The 13,029-nt window shown below is 41.9% G+C and overlaps 1 protein-coding gene across 1 annotated transcript in view; it reads right to left on the minus strand.

Moving 5' to 3' along the window:
• AKAP6 (A-kinase anchoring protein 6) overlaps nt 1-13,029 on the minus strand; it is a 332,898-nt gene that overhangs the window by 114,129 nt on the left and 205,740 nt on the right. Inside the window, exon 9 of the mRNA XM_084827230.1 lies at nt 6,467-6,587. Coding sequence (XP_084683356.1) covers nt 6,467-6,587 — 121 coding nt within the window. The remainder of the gene's footprint in view (nt 1-6,466; nt 6,588-13,029) is intronic.

Below are 13,029 nucleotides of genomic sequence, written 5' to 3' on the forward strand. Positions count from 1 at the left end.
CCCTTGGTCTGATGCAGCTTGTTCTTATGGTCTGATCTTACATTCTTATGTCTACCATGGGTGTAACTAACATCAAGTGACGATGATCTCTAAACAGCCATATTATAGAGGCTTAGGAGCACATAGTCTTTTAAATAATTATCACAACGATCTGCATAAATGTGATGGTTCAAGAATGGTCTGTGGTTCAAGGTGGATTGGTCAGGACTGGCCTGTTCTATAGAAACTACCATAGGTAGGGTTATCATTTCATGTTTTGCTAAGGGCCAAATTATGCATGACACTCTGTCAAATGAAATTTCACTTTGTTGTCTTACAGCCGAAGACTCATAGGACGAGGCTGGCTTTTTACCCCTTTCCCATCCAGTGTTTTTTCTGCTAAAAGTCCTACTCCTCCAAATATACAAGTACCCATACACTCTCCTCTGCTGAGAAAAAGACAGCCTGGGGAATTTTTAGCAGAAAACCTACTGGGTATGCATATGTGAAAGGATTAAAAGCCTCACCCCATACAATGGTCTTCTACTGTACCTTGCAGCCTCTGCAGGTGCATTTTGTAAAACATAAAATGGGATGGGGATGGGGGAACTGCATGAGAATGAGCTTGGCTTTGATTGTGTGGGAGGTTTCCAGTTACTTGGTAAGAGCATAGGAACAAATACAAGGATTCTTGCCTTCTGTGATGTAGGAATGCTCCCATAAGAACATAAGAAGAGCCATGCTGGATCAAACCAAGGGTCCACCTAGTCCAGCATTCTGTTCACACAATGGCCAACCAGCTGTCGACCAGGAACCCACAAGCAGGACATGAGTGCAACAGCACCCTCCCACCCGTGTTCCCCTGCAACTGGTGTAGATAGTCTCACTGCTGCTGGTACTGGAGGTAGCACATAGCCACTGATAGGCTTTTCCTCCAGGAATTTGTCTAACCCCCATTTAAAACCATCAAAACTGGTGGCCATCGCTACTTCTTCCTGTGGTAGCAAATTCCATAGTTTAACTATGCGCTGTGTGAAGAAGTACTTCCTTTTCTCTGTCCTGAATCTCCCACCAATCAGCTTCGTAAGATGACCCCATTGGGTTCTAGTGTTTTGAGAGGGAGAAAATGTCTCCCTCTCCACGTTCTCCACACCATGCATAATTTTGTAGAGCTCTATCATGTCTCCCCTTACCTTCCTTTTTTCCAAGCTAAACAATCCCAGCTGTTGTAACCTTCTCTCATAGGGGAGTTGCTCCAGCCCTTTGATCATTTTAGTTGCCCCTTTCTCCACCTTTTCCAGCTCTACAATATCTTTTTTTAGGTGTGGTGCCGAGAACTGCACACAGTATTCCAAGTGCAATCACACCATAGATTTGTATAGGGGCAGCTAGGGATGTACGAAAGTCACTTACCTTTTTGCGGATTATGTTTATGGTGTGGGGGGGAGGCGTTCTGTCCCTCCCCCCGGAATCCTCGACGGCAAGGGGAGGCGATCCGTTCCTTCCCCCACGGAATCCTCGACGGCCGGCTGTGCTCTGCGGCAGCTCCGCAGAGCATCCGGCCAGGCCCAGGCCAGAGCCGTCCGCAGCCGGATTTCCGGCCGCGGAGGGCTCTGGGTAAAAACAAACAAACAAAAAAAAGCATATGCAAATGGTGGTGGCTATGGCCGCCGCCATTTGCATTCCTTATTTTTGGCTCTCTTAGTCTACGTAAATATTTCCGTAGAATATGATGGCGAAAATGAAGGGGAACGCAAATACCATAGCGGGCGCTATTTGTGTTCCCCTTTATTTTCGCCGTCATATTCTACGTAAATATTTATGTAGACTAAGACAGCCAAAAATAAGGAACGCAAATGGTGGCGGCCATAGCCGCCGCCATTTGCATACGCATGTTTTTTTTTTAACCCAGCTGTGATAGGCTACGTAAATGTTTACGTAGCCTATCACGTCTCTGTAAAAACAAAACAACCCCCCCCTCCAGATTGCAAATGGTGGCGGCGGCAGCCAGTCAGAAGACCAGCTGCTGCAGCTGCCACCGCTGGAGCTGCCGCCGGAGCCGGCAATCCGCGGGAGGGTTGCAGGCTGTTCCGCCACAGATTTTGGGGGGCCGAATGCACTGGCATTCGGCCTCACCGAGATCCGTGGCGGAATTCTCTGACATCCCTAGGGGCAGCATGATGTTGGCAGTTTTATTCTCAGTTCCTTTTCTAATTATGCCTAACATGGAGTTTGCCTTTATAGCGGCTGCACAGTGAGTTGACAGCTTCATTGGGCTGTCCACCAGAATCCCAAGGTCTCTTTCCTGGTCAGTCACTGCTAGCTCAGATCCCATCAGGCTAGGGATGGCGGAGAATTCCCGAAGCCCCCCCGCCCCCACCCCGCGAAATGGGCCCGGAACGGAGCCCCCAACCCACTACACACACGTGAAACGGAGCACTTACCTGCTGCTCTCCGCGCCGACTAGCGAATGGCGACTGCCTCCACGGCCGCCATTCACTTCCTCTTCATAGATGTGATAGGCTACGTAAATACTTACGTAGCCTATCATGGCTAACGCAGGGATGCCTTTTGCGTCCCTGTGGAGGCCGTGATCGGCTACGTAAATATTTACATAGCCTATCACGGCAAAGTAAAAAAAAACACCACATAGGCAAATGGCGGCGGCTATGGTGGCCGCCATTTACGTTCCTTTTTTTCGCCATTTTAGCCTACATAAATATTTATGTAAGCTATTATGGCGGGAAAAAAGGGGGAATGCAAATAGCGTCATGGACGCTATTTGCGTTCCCCTTTTTTTTTGCTGTAATAGCTTATGTAAATATTTACGTAGGCTAAAACGGCGAAAAAAAGGAATGCAAATGGCGGCCACCATAGCCGCCACCATTTGCGTACGCGATTCTTTTTTTCCTTTGCTGTGATAGGCTACGTAAATATTTATGTAGCCTATCACGGTTAAATACAAGGATGCAAACGGCAGTGGCTATGGCAGCCACCATTTGCATCTCTGCTGCCCAGCAGCCGGATGTCCGGCTGTGGGCGGAGCCGGCTGGCGGCTCTGTGGAATCCCCGCGGAGCGGAGCTGGCCGGGCAGGACTCCAAGGGGAGGGACAGAGTACTCCCACCCCATCGAGGATTCCGGGGGGAGGGATGGAGCGCCTTTCTCCCCACCGCGAAGCAGATCCACGAAACGGTAAGTGACTTTTGTACATGCCTACAAGGCTATACTTGAAGTTGGGATTTTTTAGGGATGGCGGAGAATTCTGCCATGGATTTCAGTGAGGCCGAATGCACTGGCACTCGGCCCCCCAAAATCCGTGGCAAAACGGCCTGCCCCCCCCCACCCGCGGATTCCCCCCGGGATGAGGCTTATCTGGGGTGGATGTTCCGGACAGCAGCGAGTCCGGCGGCGGGTCCGGCGGCTGGTCTTTCGACCGGCTGCCGTGGCTGCCATTTACATCCTGGTCTTTGCCGTGATAGGCTACGTAAGTATTTACACAGCCTATCACGGCAAGCCAATAAAAAAAAAAGAAAGCATACACAAATGGCGGCGGCTACGGCCGCCGCCATTTGCGTTCCTTATTTTTCACCGTTTTAGTCTACGTAAATATTTACGTAGACTATTACTACGAAAAAAAAGGGGAATGCAAATAGTGTAGTGGGCGCTATTTGTGTTCCTTTTCCCTCCCGCTGTTTTAGCCTACGTAAATACTTACGTAGGCTAAAACGGCAAATAAAAAAGGAATGCAAATAGCACCCACTACAGTATTTGCATTCTCCTTTTTTTCGCCGTAATAGCCTAGGTAAATATTTACGTAAGCTAAAACGGCGAAAAATAGGGAACGCAAATGGCGGCCACTGTAGCCGCCGCCATTTGCGTACGCTGTTTGTTTTTGTTTTTGCCCAGCCGTGATAGGCTACGTAAAGACTTATGTAGCCTATCACGGCTGCCTGGCTGGATGCAAATGGCGGCTGCTACAGCGGCCGCCATTTGTGTCCGCACCAGCCAGTCTGTGGCCGGAAATCCGGCTGTGGACAGCCCTGGCCGGCTGTTCCGCGGAGCCGCCGCAGAGCAGAGCCGGGTGGGCAGGATTTTGGGGGGGAGGACCGGATCGCCTTCCCTCCCCACGAACACAATCCGTGAAAAGGTAAGTGACTTTCGTACATCCCTAGATTTTTTGCCCCAATGTGCATCACTTTACATTTGCTTAAATTGAACAGCATTTGCCATTTAGATGCCCATTCTCCCAGTTTGGAGAGATCCTTTTGGAGCTCTTCACAATCCCTTTTTGTTTTAACCACCCTAAATAATTTGGTGTCATCTGCAAACCTGGCCACTTCACTGCTCACTCCTAATTCCAGATCATTTATGAACAGGTTGAAAAGCATTGATCCTAATACAGCTCCCTGTGGGACCCCACTATTCACTTCCCTTTATTGAGAGAATTTACCATTTATTTCCACTCTCTGCTTTCTGTTCTTTAACCAGTTACTGATCGATAAGAGGACCTGTCCTTTTATTCCATGACTACTAAGTTTTCTCAGGAGTTTTTGGTGAGGGACTTCATCGAAAGCCTTCTGGAAGTCCAAGTAAACAATTTCTACTGGATCACCCCGTCTACATGTTTATTGACACCCTCAAAGAACTGTAAAAGGTTAGTGAAACAGGACTTACCTTTGCAGAAGCTGTGTTGATTCTTTTTCAGCAGGGCTTGTCCTTCTATATGCTTACTAATTTTATCTTTAATAATGTCTTCAACCAATTTACCCAGAACAGACGTTAAGTTAACTGGCCTATAATTTCCCAGATCCCCCCTGGATCCCTTTTTGAAAATTGGTGTTACATTGACCATCTTCCAGTACTCTGGTATAGAGGCTGATCTTAGGGACATGTTGCATATTTTGGTTAGAAGATCAGCAATTTCATATTTGAGTTCTTTGAGAACTCTAGGAAGGATACCACCTGGGCCCGGTGATTTATTTGCTTTCAATTTATCCATAAGGTTGAGAACTTCATCTTTTGTCACCACTATTTGCCTCAGTTCCTCAGATTCCCTTCCTGAAAACATCAGTTCCGGCACAGGTATCTGTGCTGGAACTGTAGATAAGGTTGTACCGCTGTGATGTCCTGTGTCAGAAGAACAAGTGGTCTTTGCGGACAATCATATGCATTTATTTGCTGACTCTATGACTGTTTGGATCAGGCTAAGTTAATAAGCTTTCTTCAGAATGTTCTAAAGAAAAGGGTAAAACGCTTGTGCATGGCACATTATTTTATTTTTGTGTTTGTATATTAATAGTTTGCAGAGGAACTGACATACCTAAACTAGTTTATCAACTTTGCTGCATGTACCAGTATTTCCTCTACTTCAGTATTTTGTGCAGAAAGTTTTTACAGAAACTACACAGAATTAAATGTTTTTATAAAAAAAACACATTTGATTAAATTATCAAAAAAAATAAGGAGAGAAAACAACTTCTATTTGACCTTGAGTGTATCATTCCTTCTATAAGAAAATTTAAAAAGCTAGAGGGTAGTTGTTTCTTGTCATTATACTGTTGCTGATTCTGTGGTTAGTTATTAATTTTATTTTTTATGATTCACAATCTGCTCTTTGAGATATGCCATATGCTCAAAGCAATTCAAGGATGACAACTGTCAGAATTAGTCCAATAAAAATTGCCTAAATGAGGAAGATTTACTGCATCCTGATATTTCTGTATAAAGCTCCTCCTCCACTTCCAAAATCCACCCCACCCACCCCCATCCCGTATTTCCACATCACATACAAAAGTCTACAGTGGTAGCTAAAGATGAAATTACAGCTTTTGAAGAAGTTAATGCTTTGTTCAGGGCAAGTTATCAGGCATCCTGTCTAGTAGCAACAGCAAAAAAAAGGAACTGATTTTTTCTCCGTCCCTCTCTATTAGACAAAAGATTTGTAATCCATGCACAAGTTTACAATTACTGTGCTTAATTTGTAAGGGGTGTATTGTCTTAATGCAAGAATTTCTGCTTTCTGTATAACTAATAAAAATTAAATTGGAAGAATCCTATATCCTGAAAGCAATAAACTAAAATCAAGGCATTTTTTTCTTTACTAAAGAGGTGTGAAAGGTAGATAAAATCCTGAAGAAAGCTCCAATCAAAACACATTTTCTAAATGCTACTATCATTTTTTCTTCATTTTGTTTGAGTCTCTTTATGAATGCAGTTTCATCTATTTCTATTCACTCCAAAGACAAATCTTTGTCCTCCTATAGAATTGCACCAAATAGAATGTGATAAAGGGAACTTTCTCACAATTATGATGTTGGTGCAGGCTGTCAGCACAGAGGGGATGGAAATGAGGTTGGGGACAGGGAAGGGAATTCTAATAGACACCATGATATATACAATGAACGTAGGGCTATCCTGTGAGAGAAAGACTTGTCAAACTAATCAGATCTTCTATAGCTAGGTAAAGACAGTAACGGAAGCGCTAACCTTGTAAAGATGCAGCTGTTGCTCCTCTGACATCATCAGGTCATGGCTGTCTATCACTATGGATTCCATGTCAATCAGCCAATCCCAGAGCTCCTGGTATTCTGAATCAAAGTCCAAAAGGCTGCAGATAAGGAACAAAATGTATTATGCATAATAGGGTATAAAAATCTTGTATTAGAATAAGGTATTCTCGAAAACGCATGATGTTCCTAGCTCTGTTGCGGAGGAGATTCTTTATTTAAACAGGATGGATGGAAAATTCAACTTCAGTATAAGCCATGACCTAAATCTCAGCAAATTATGCTAGATTCTGTCAACAACTGCAGACATATTTCACTTGCTCCAGAAACTTAAGAAATGGGAATTACATATAGAGCTGCTTAATGGTTTTTAAAGTGCTAGCATATTTAGCAAACTTCTCTGTGATGAGCATTATGTGCTATTATTTGCACCAAAAATATTACTTTCACAGAAAAATGACTCAATCCATTTAGTCATCCCTCTGCTGTCTATCTGCCTATCTCTGCAAATATATATCCTACATTTATTTTCATGCATGAGCAGCTAGCATTTCAACATAACGCTTTAAGATAGGCTTGAGTGAATATGGTAAGCCAGTGAGAACCAAGGCCAGATACAGTATTAGACAGGTGTTCCCTATAGACATGTTAGAAACAAAGGTAAGGACAGGAAGTCAAAACAATGAATCCTTGAATAGCCAGCAATCATTAAAATTCAAAGAAGGATCACAACGGTTTCCAACAAAATAAATCATTAGAATAAGGAGCTTAAAAGGATTAATGTTATTCTCTATTGAAAGCCTAGTGAATAAGTAAAACACTGTGATACAAAAAAGAAAAAGGAGGTGCACATGGAAGAACTGCAAAATTTTCTGAAGGGTAACTCTCAAAAATTCAGGCTTGCTAAACTGTAACACTCCTCAACCTTACCTTTGGCTTTGAAGTATAATTATGACTCTATGGACCATATGGTAGCATGTGACACTTAAAGTATGATTACTTATCAAAACTAATTATCATGGTGTATTTAAAATTAAATCAGTGATAGCCACTATCCTTCTTGTAGGCCACAAGGGAATCAGTGCGAGCCACAAGCAGTACAATAAGAATACCCTGGGCATAAATATTTGGCATGTATCTATCAATGTTGAATTAGATTAAAAACCAAATCAGTACTCATATAACACTACCATTATGATTACACTTAGGGATAGTTCTGCAATAATGTTTGAATGATTTGGGATTCCCCCCCCCCCCCGATGTTTATGCATTTCATATACATGGAAAATTTATATTTTGGGATGTTTCAGACAAATAATTTAAGGATGACCCCACTCATAGGATTGTCCTTGCTATATGGATGACACATTTCATTGTACCATTTTCACGTATGTGCATTCATGGGGAATGAATTCAAAATGTCATCCTATGGCGAAGAATCAGATTTTGGCTTTAGAATAGTCACTCCAAGATTGTTCTATATACCACTGACATACCTAATGTGATCATAGATCTCTTTCTCAGAATCAAGATAATGCACTGCCATTTTATAAGCTATGCCATAGAGTGCTTTCAGATATTTTTGGTACAACTTTCTAAGAGAAGGCTAGCTGGCAGAAGACCTTAGAGCTAAACCATAAAGACATGAGTGCAAAAAGATCCCAAGTTGGCTGGTCAATTAAATGTACCTCTGGCAACCCCCTTTTACAATTATTGTTAGAGGAAAAGCCAAATTTTATGATTTAAACAAATACTGCTGTTGAATAGAAATATTTTTCCCATTTTGCATTTCAAAGTCTGTATCTAATGTTAATTACACATCTATCACTGCTTTATTTACTTTGATATATATATTAATTCAAACTGAAATATCTCAGGAGTCTCTGTGGAACAAAGGTTAAGAAGATGAATGTGTGCATGTCTGTCTACTATGTTTACCACTTAACCACATTTCCGCTTATCAATTATGCATTCCAAATCACCCTCATACGAACGGATACTAAGGGCACAATCTTATCAATTGTACCCTTGGTGAGCGGACCTTCCAAGTCCTTGAACTCAGAGGAGTCCGATCATCCAGTGGAGGCTGGGAGCAGTAGTGGAGGCAATCTTCTCCTCACTGTCCTCCTGCCCTGCAGATTTCACTGGATGGGCTGTTAGCCCATCTACCTTTTAGCCTGTCTACCGAGTGCGCTTCGGAAGTGAAGGAGGCTGGAAACTCGTATCCTGGCTTCTTCAGTCCCCTCCCTGCTGACCAGAATCCCCCGTTTCCTCCTCCTCCAAGGTTGCTTTTCTGAACTTGGAGGGCAGCCAGCATCGTTCTTTCCATGCTGGCTATGAGGCGACAGGGAAGAAGGGTCAGATACCCAACCTGCCCTTCTGAGGTCACAGTACTGTCTCTGACCTCGCAAGGGGAAATCTGAACAATCCCATGGTCCCTGGGATGCTCGCCCAGGCACCATAGGATTACTGCCTTAACTTAAACCATTCATTCATTCATTCATTCATTCATTCATTCATTTGACTAAGTGCAAAGGCAGTTTAAAAGAGTATAAACCAATTCCTGACATGCTTTGTGTGTGTCCACATTTTATCAGGGAAACGAAATGGAATCACTTTGTTCGTATCCCATGATGAAGAGCGGACTCACTTGAAATCATAGAATTGGAAGCGATCTCAAAGGTCATCTAGTCCAACCCCCTGCTGATACAGGAAACCCACTACTACAGTATCCCTGATAGGTGGCCATCCAGCCTCTGCTTAAAAGTCTGTAATGAAAGAGAACCCACCACCTTCCATGGTAGTCTGTTCCACTGTTGAACAGCTTGTACCATCAGGAGATCTTCCTAATGTTTAGCTGAATCCCCTTTCTTTAAATTTAAACCCACTGGCTTTGGTCCATGTATCAGTAGCAACAGAAAACATATTTGCTCCATCATCTATGTGACAGTCCTTCAAATATCTCGACATGGCTGTCATATAGCCTCTTAGTCGTCTCTTCTCCAAACTAAGCATACCCTCCCTTTTGAAGATGGGGACAACATTTGCCTACACCTAGTCTTGCAGTGCTTCAGCTGTTCTCCAAGAATTTTTTAAAAAATTATAGACAGAAGCTCTGAGATGATATCTCCAGGTTTCTTTAGTATTCAAGGATGCAATTCATCCCTGAAGAGTTGTATCCATTTAAACTGGTTAGGTGCTCCTGTCCTACCTCTTTAGCAATCTTCCGCAGCACCAATCTTGCAATGTTACCTAGAATAATACCTCTGAGCAGATATGGGGGCCATGCTGTGGGCTGGAGGGGGGAAAGCAAATTTAATACATGAATGGTGTCCTTTCCACTGGCAGAAGGAGACCTTTGCATATAGCCCATTGCTTTCTTTTCAAGTCTCTGTGTATGGTTTTGTGCTTTCTTTGCCAATTTTCTTTCTCCCCACTTCTCCCAAATAAGCTTCTTTTTGATACCATGACATTTGATGGCATTGTTTAAAAGGGAATTTCTCACCAAAAAATTCCTTGTGTCCTAAGTCTCCACAATTTTTAAGCCACCCGTTGTGACCCAAGGATAGTTCACAAGATTCTGCCAGATTTGTGTTCTCTGGACTTTGGGAAGTAAATCTAAGGTGTCACTAAATGGAGTGTCATTTTGTGGCAATGTAGAAAAATGGGCCTTCTCTGTGGTGGTGCATATTCTCTGCAATGCCCTCCCCCTGTGATTTGGGAGGCATCAACAGTAGCATGCTTACAGTGCTTACACTTTTTGTGCAGACTTTCTTTTACTATTAGTGCTGATTCTGCAGTCCTGTTTTGAGATATTTTTGATGTATTTTGTTCATCCTGATACTTGTGACTCTGGGTATGGTTTTAATATATATTTTAATGTTGTAAACCACTGAGCTTTTTTAAATAGTAAGCTGTATAATTTAAAAATAAATAAATAAATAAAACAAAACTAGCTCCATATCTTCCTAAAATAATAACTGCAACAACACAGCCAATCGGCTAAGCCTAACAATGTGGATATAAGTTTATTTATAAGGCCGGATAGCAGAATTCAGTTGTAAGGAATGCATTTAACGGGGGACAGGTAATAATAAATGCAGAGTTGCACACCTAATCCTCTGAATGCAAACATATTTCTTAAGGTGTGGACATTAATTCATTATATAAAATGAAAATTCATGAGACTGTTTCTCATGAGAAAACCATCTTGTGAGTACCATTAATAAACAAAAAATTAATGTGGAATTATTTTCACGAGCCAATTGTTCAAGTTTAATATTTTGTATAATTTCTAGTGTTGTTATTCAGATTGCTTTTTTTTGTTGCCAAGGTACATGTTCTATTTAAAAAACCCAGGAAAAGGCTGCATTCCATGCAAAATAATCAGTTCATGCAAAGCAAAAAACAAAACATAAAAACACTGTTTTTAATGTTATCACTAACTATATCCCTTTTTTCCTAATATCATTTTTGAAATCTTAATAAAGCATCATATATCTAACCAGAATAATTTCATAAAATGATCAAAGGTCTTTCAACTCTGCATATTTTGATCTTTCTTCACTATTTAGAAAACTATACTATGCCAAAAGAAGAATCTAACTATAAATATTGCTTAATGATTCCTATTAACTATAGCTCTTCAAAAATTCATTATCAAAGCAACTTGATGATTTCAGATTTGAACACTAATTAGTTGAATATTGTTCATGTATGGCCCAAACAAATCTCTGATCTAATACTCAAACTAAATAGAAATCTGTATTCCTGCCAGTATTTTGTTCTAGGATTGCTAGCTTACTTACTAGGGAGTAAGCGCCTTTGGACACATTAGGACTTACTTCTGAGTAAATATGTATAGGTTTGCACAGCAGACAGCAATTATAGATCCATAGTAGATTTCACAGTTAACATGACACATTATGACACAGTTAACATTACAGTAATATCTTCACATGATCCCTATCTATCTATCCATCTATCTATCTCCTTTCTCCATCTGCATATGTGAACAGTAGCGTAGTGGCAAATTTTGAAGTGCAGACTCTCATCATGACAGCTGCCATAGCCATGCCCCCAAGGGGGAGTCCAAAAATTCAGGCATCTGTGTTGATCCATATCAACAAACCAGTTCTAGCAGTTTCATCTCCACCAGGAGCAGACCTTTTGTAAAGCTAATAGGTCTTAATGGCCTGCTCAAGACCAAGCCATCCCAAAATACTTTGCATTAAAATAGGGAGCAATATATTGTTGCTGTGATTTGCAACAGGTACTGTGTGAATTGCAGCTAGGTTCAAAGGGAACAAGGAACGGTGAGGGATGGTGGTGGTGGCAGATGACATCAGAGTTCCTGCTAATAAAAAAGTGCTGGTGCTTCATCCCTGTGAGCCCTGCTTCCACTACACCGCTGTATGTGAATGAATCACATTCTTCTTTTCTCTGTCCACATTTCCTGTTCACCTCTCTTCAATTCTGTTTTCATTCTCACCCCACCTTGTAGAGAGTCTATGTAGATCTGAAATACCTTAAAGTCAAATGGAAGATGTGATACCTGTCGCTTTTTTCAAGATGAATTATTTGCCCACTCTGCACAGTCTGCCCACAGCCTTCAGCAATACTAGGGGATCATTCAAAGGAAATCCTCAAGGGATCTTGCTAGAGCCCTTTAATTCATGTGCACTTGTATGAAGATCTTCAATATAGTTTATTATTACGGATACGTAACAATTGATAAACATAACTTTTCAATGCACAGATTGTGGCAGAGTTTTAAAAACTGAGGGCAGTATCCAACTGACAATGGCATAACATAAAATAAATTGCACTAGAATAGCTGATGCCGTGAGATTCCCCAGAAAATCTGTTGTGTCAGCCAGTGCTATTGGCATTGTGCTAGTGGTCCCTTATGCTAATGCAACATAATTTACGTTACTGTTAGAGTCTGATTGGATACTGCCCTGAAGCTCAAATCCAGTGGCTATACTACATGTGTGTAGACCCTTCAATGTTACCCATGTTATTTTATTTCTGTTTATTAAAAGAATTTACATTCATATCAGAGTATTATATCTTTTAAATGAATAGGGATGAATGTGACAAAGCACTTTGTGGATTGTACCTTACACTTTGTTTCAATAACGGAGTGCTTCAGGGATTGATCTGGACTGAATTTTCAGAGGATTGAGCCAATAACAGAAAAGGAAACACATATATTGTACATTACTTCCCCAAATTCTCCTAATGAAATCTGTTAATGTTGAATCTTTGCTCTTCAAGCGTGGGTACGTATGACTATGAGGCTAGGTGGCCTAGGCTGTAATCCATTAACTGCTTACTTTAGATCACATGCAGGCAACCCACAAAGGCTGTCCATGCAGCCTGCGGAGGCTGTCCATGCAGCCTGCATGGGTGCCCAAGCATTTGCTGCTGTCACCACCAAATTGCCCATCACCAAATTCCCACTACTCACTCAGCTAAGCTGTGGGCTATTTGGAGTGCAATTATCATGGGGAGGGTGGCCTATGGGAATGACTCTCCTTA

Source organism: Heloderma suspectum, chromosome 1 (genome assembly GCF_057233095.1).
Source record: "Heloderma suspectum isolate Gila_16-S chromosome 1, 16-S_ref, whole genome shotgun sequence".
NCBI classification, from domain to species: Eukaryota; Metazoa; Chordata; class Lepidosauria; order Squamata; family Helodermatidae; genus Heloderma; species Heloderma suspectum.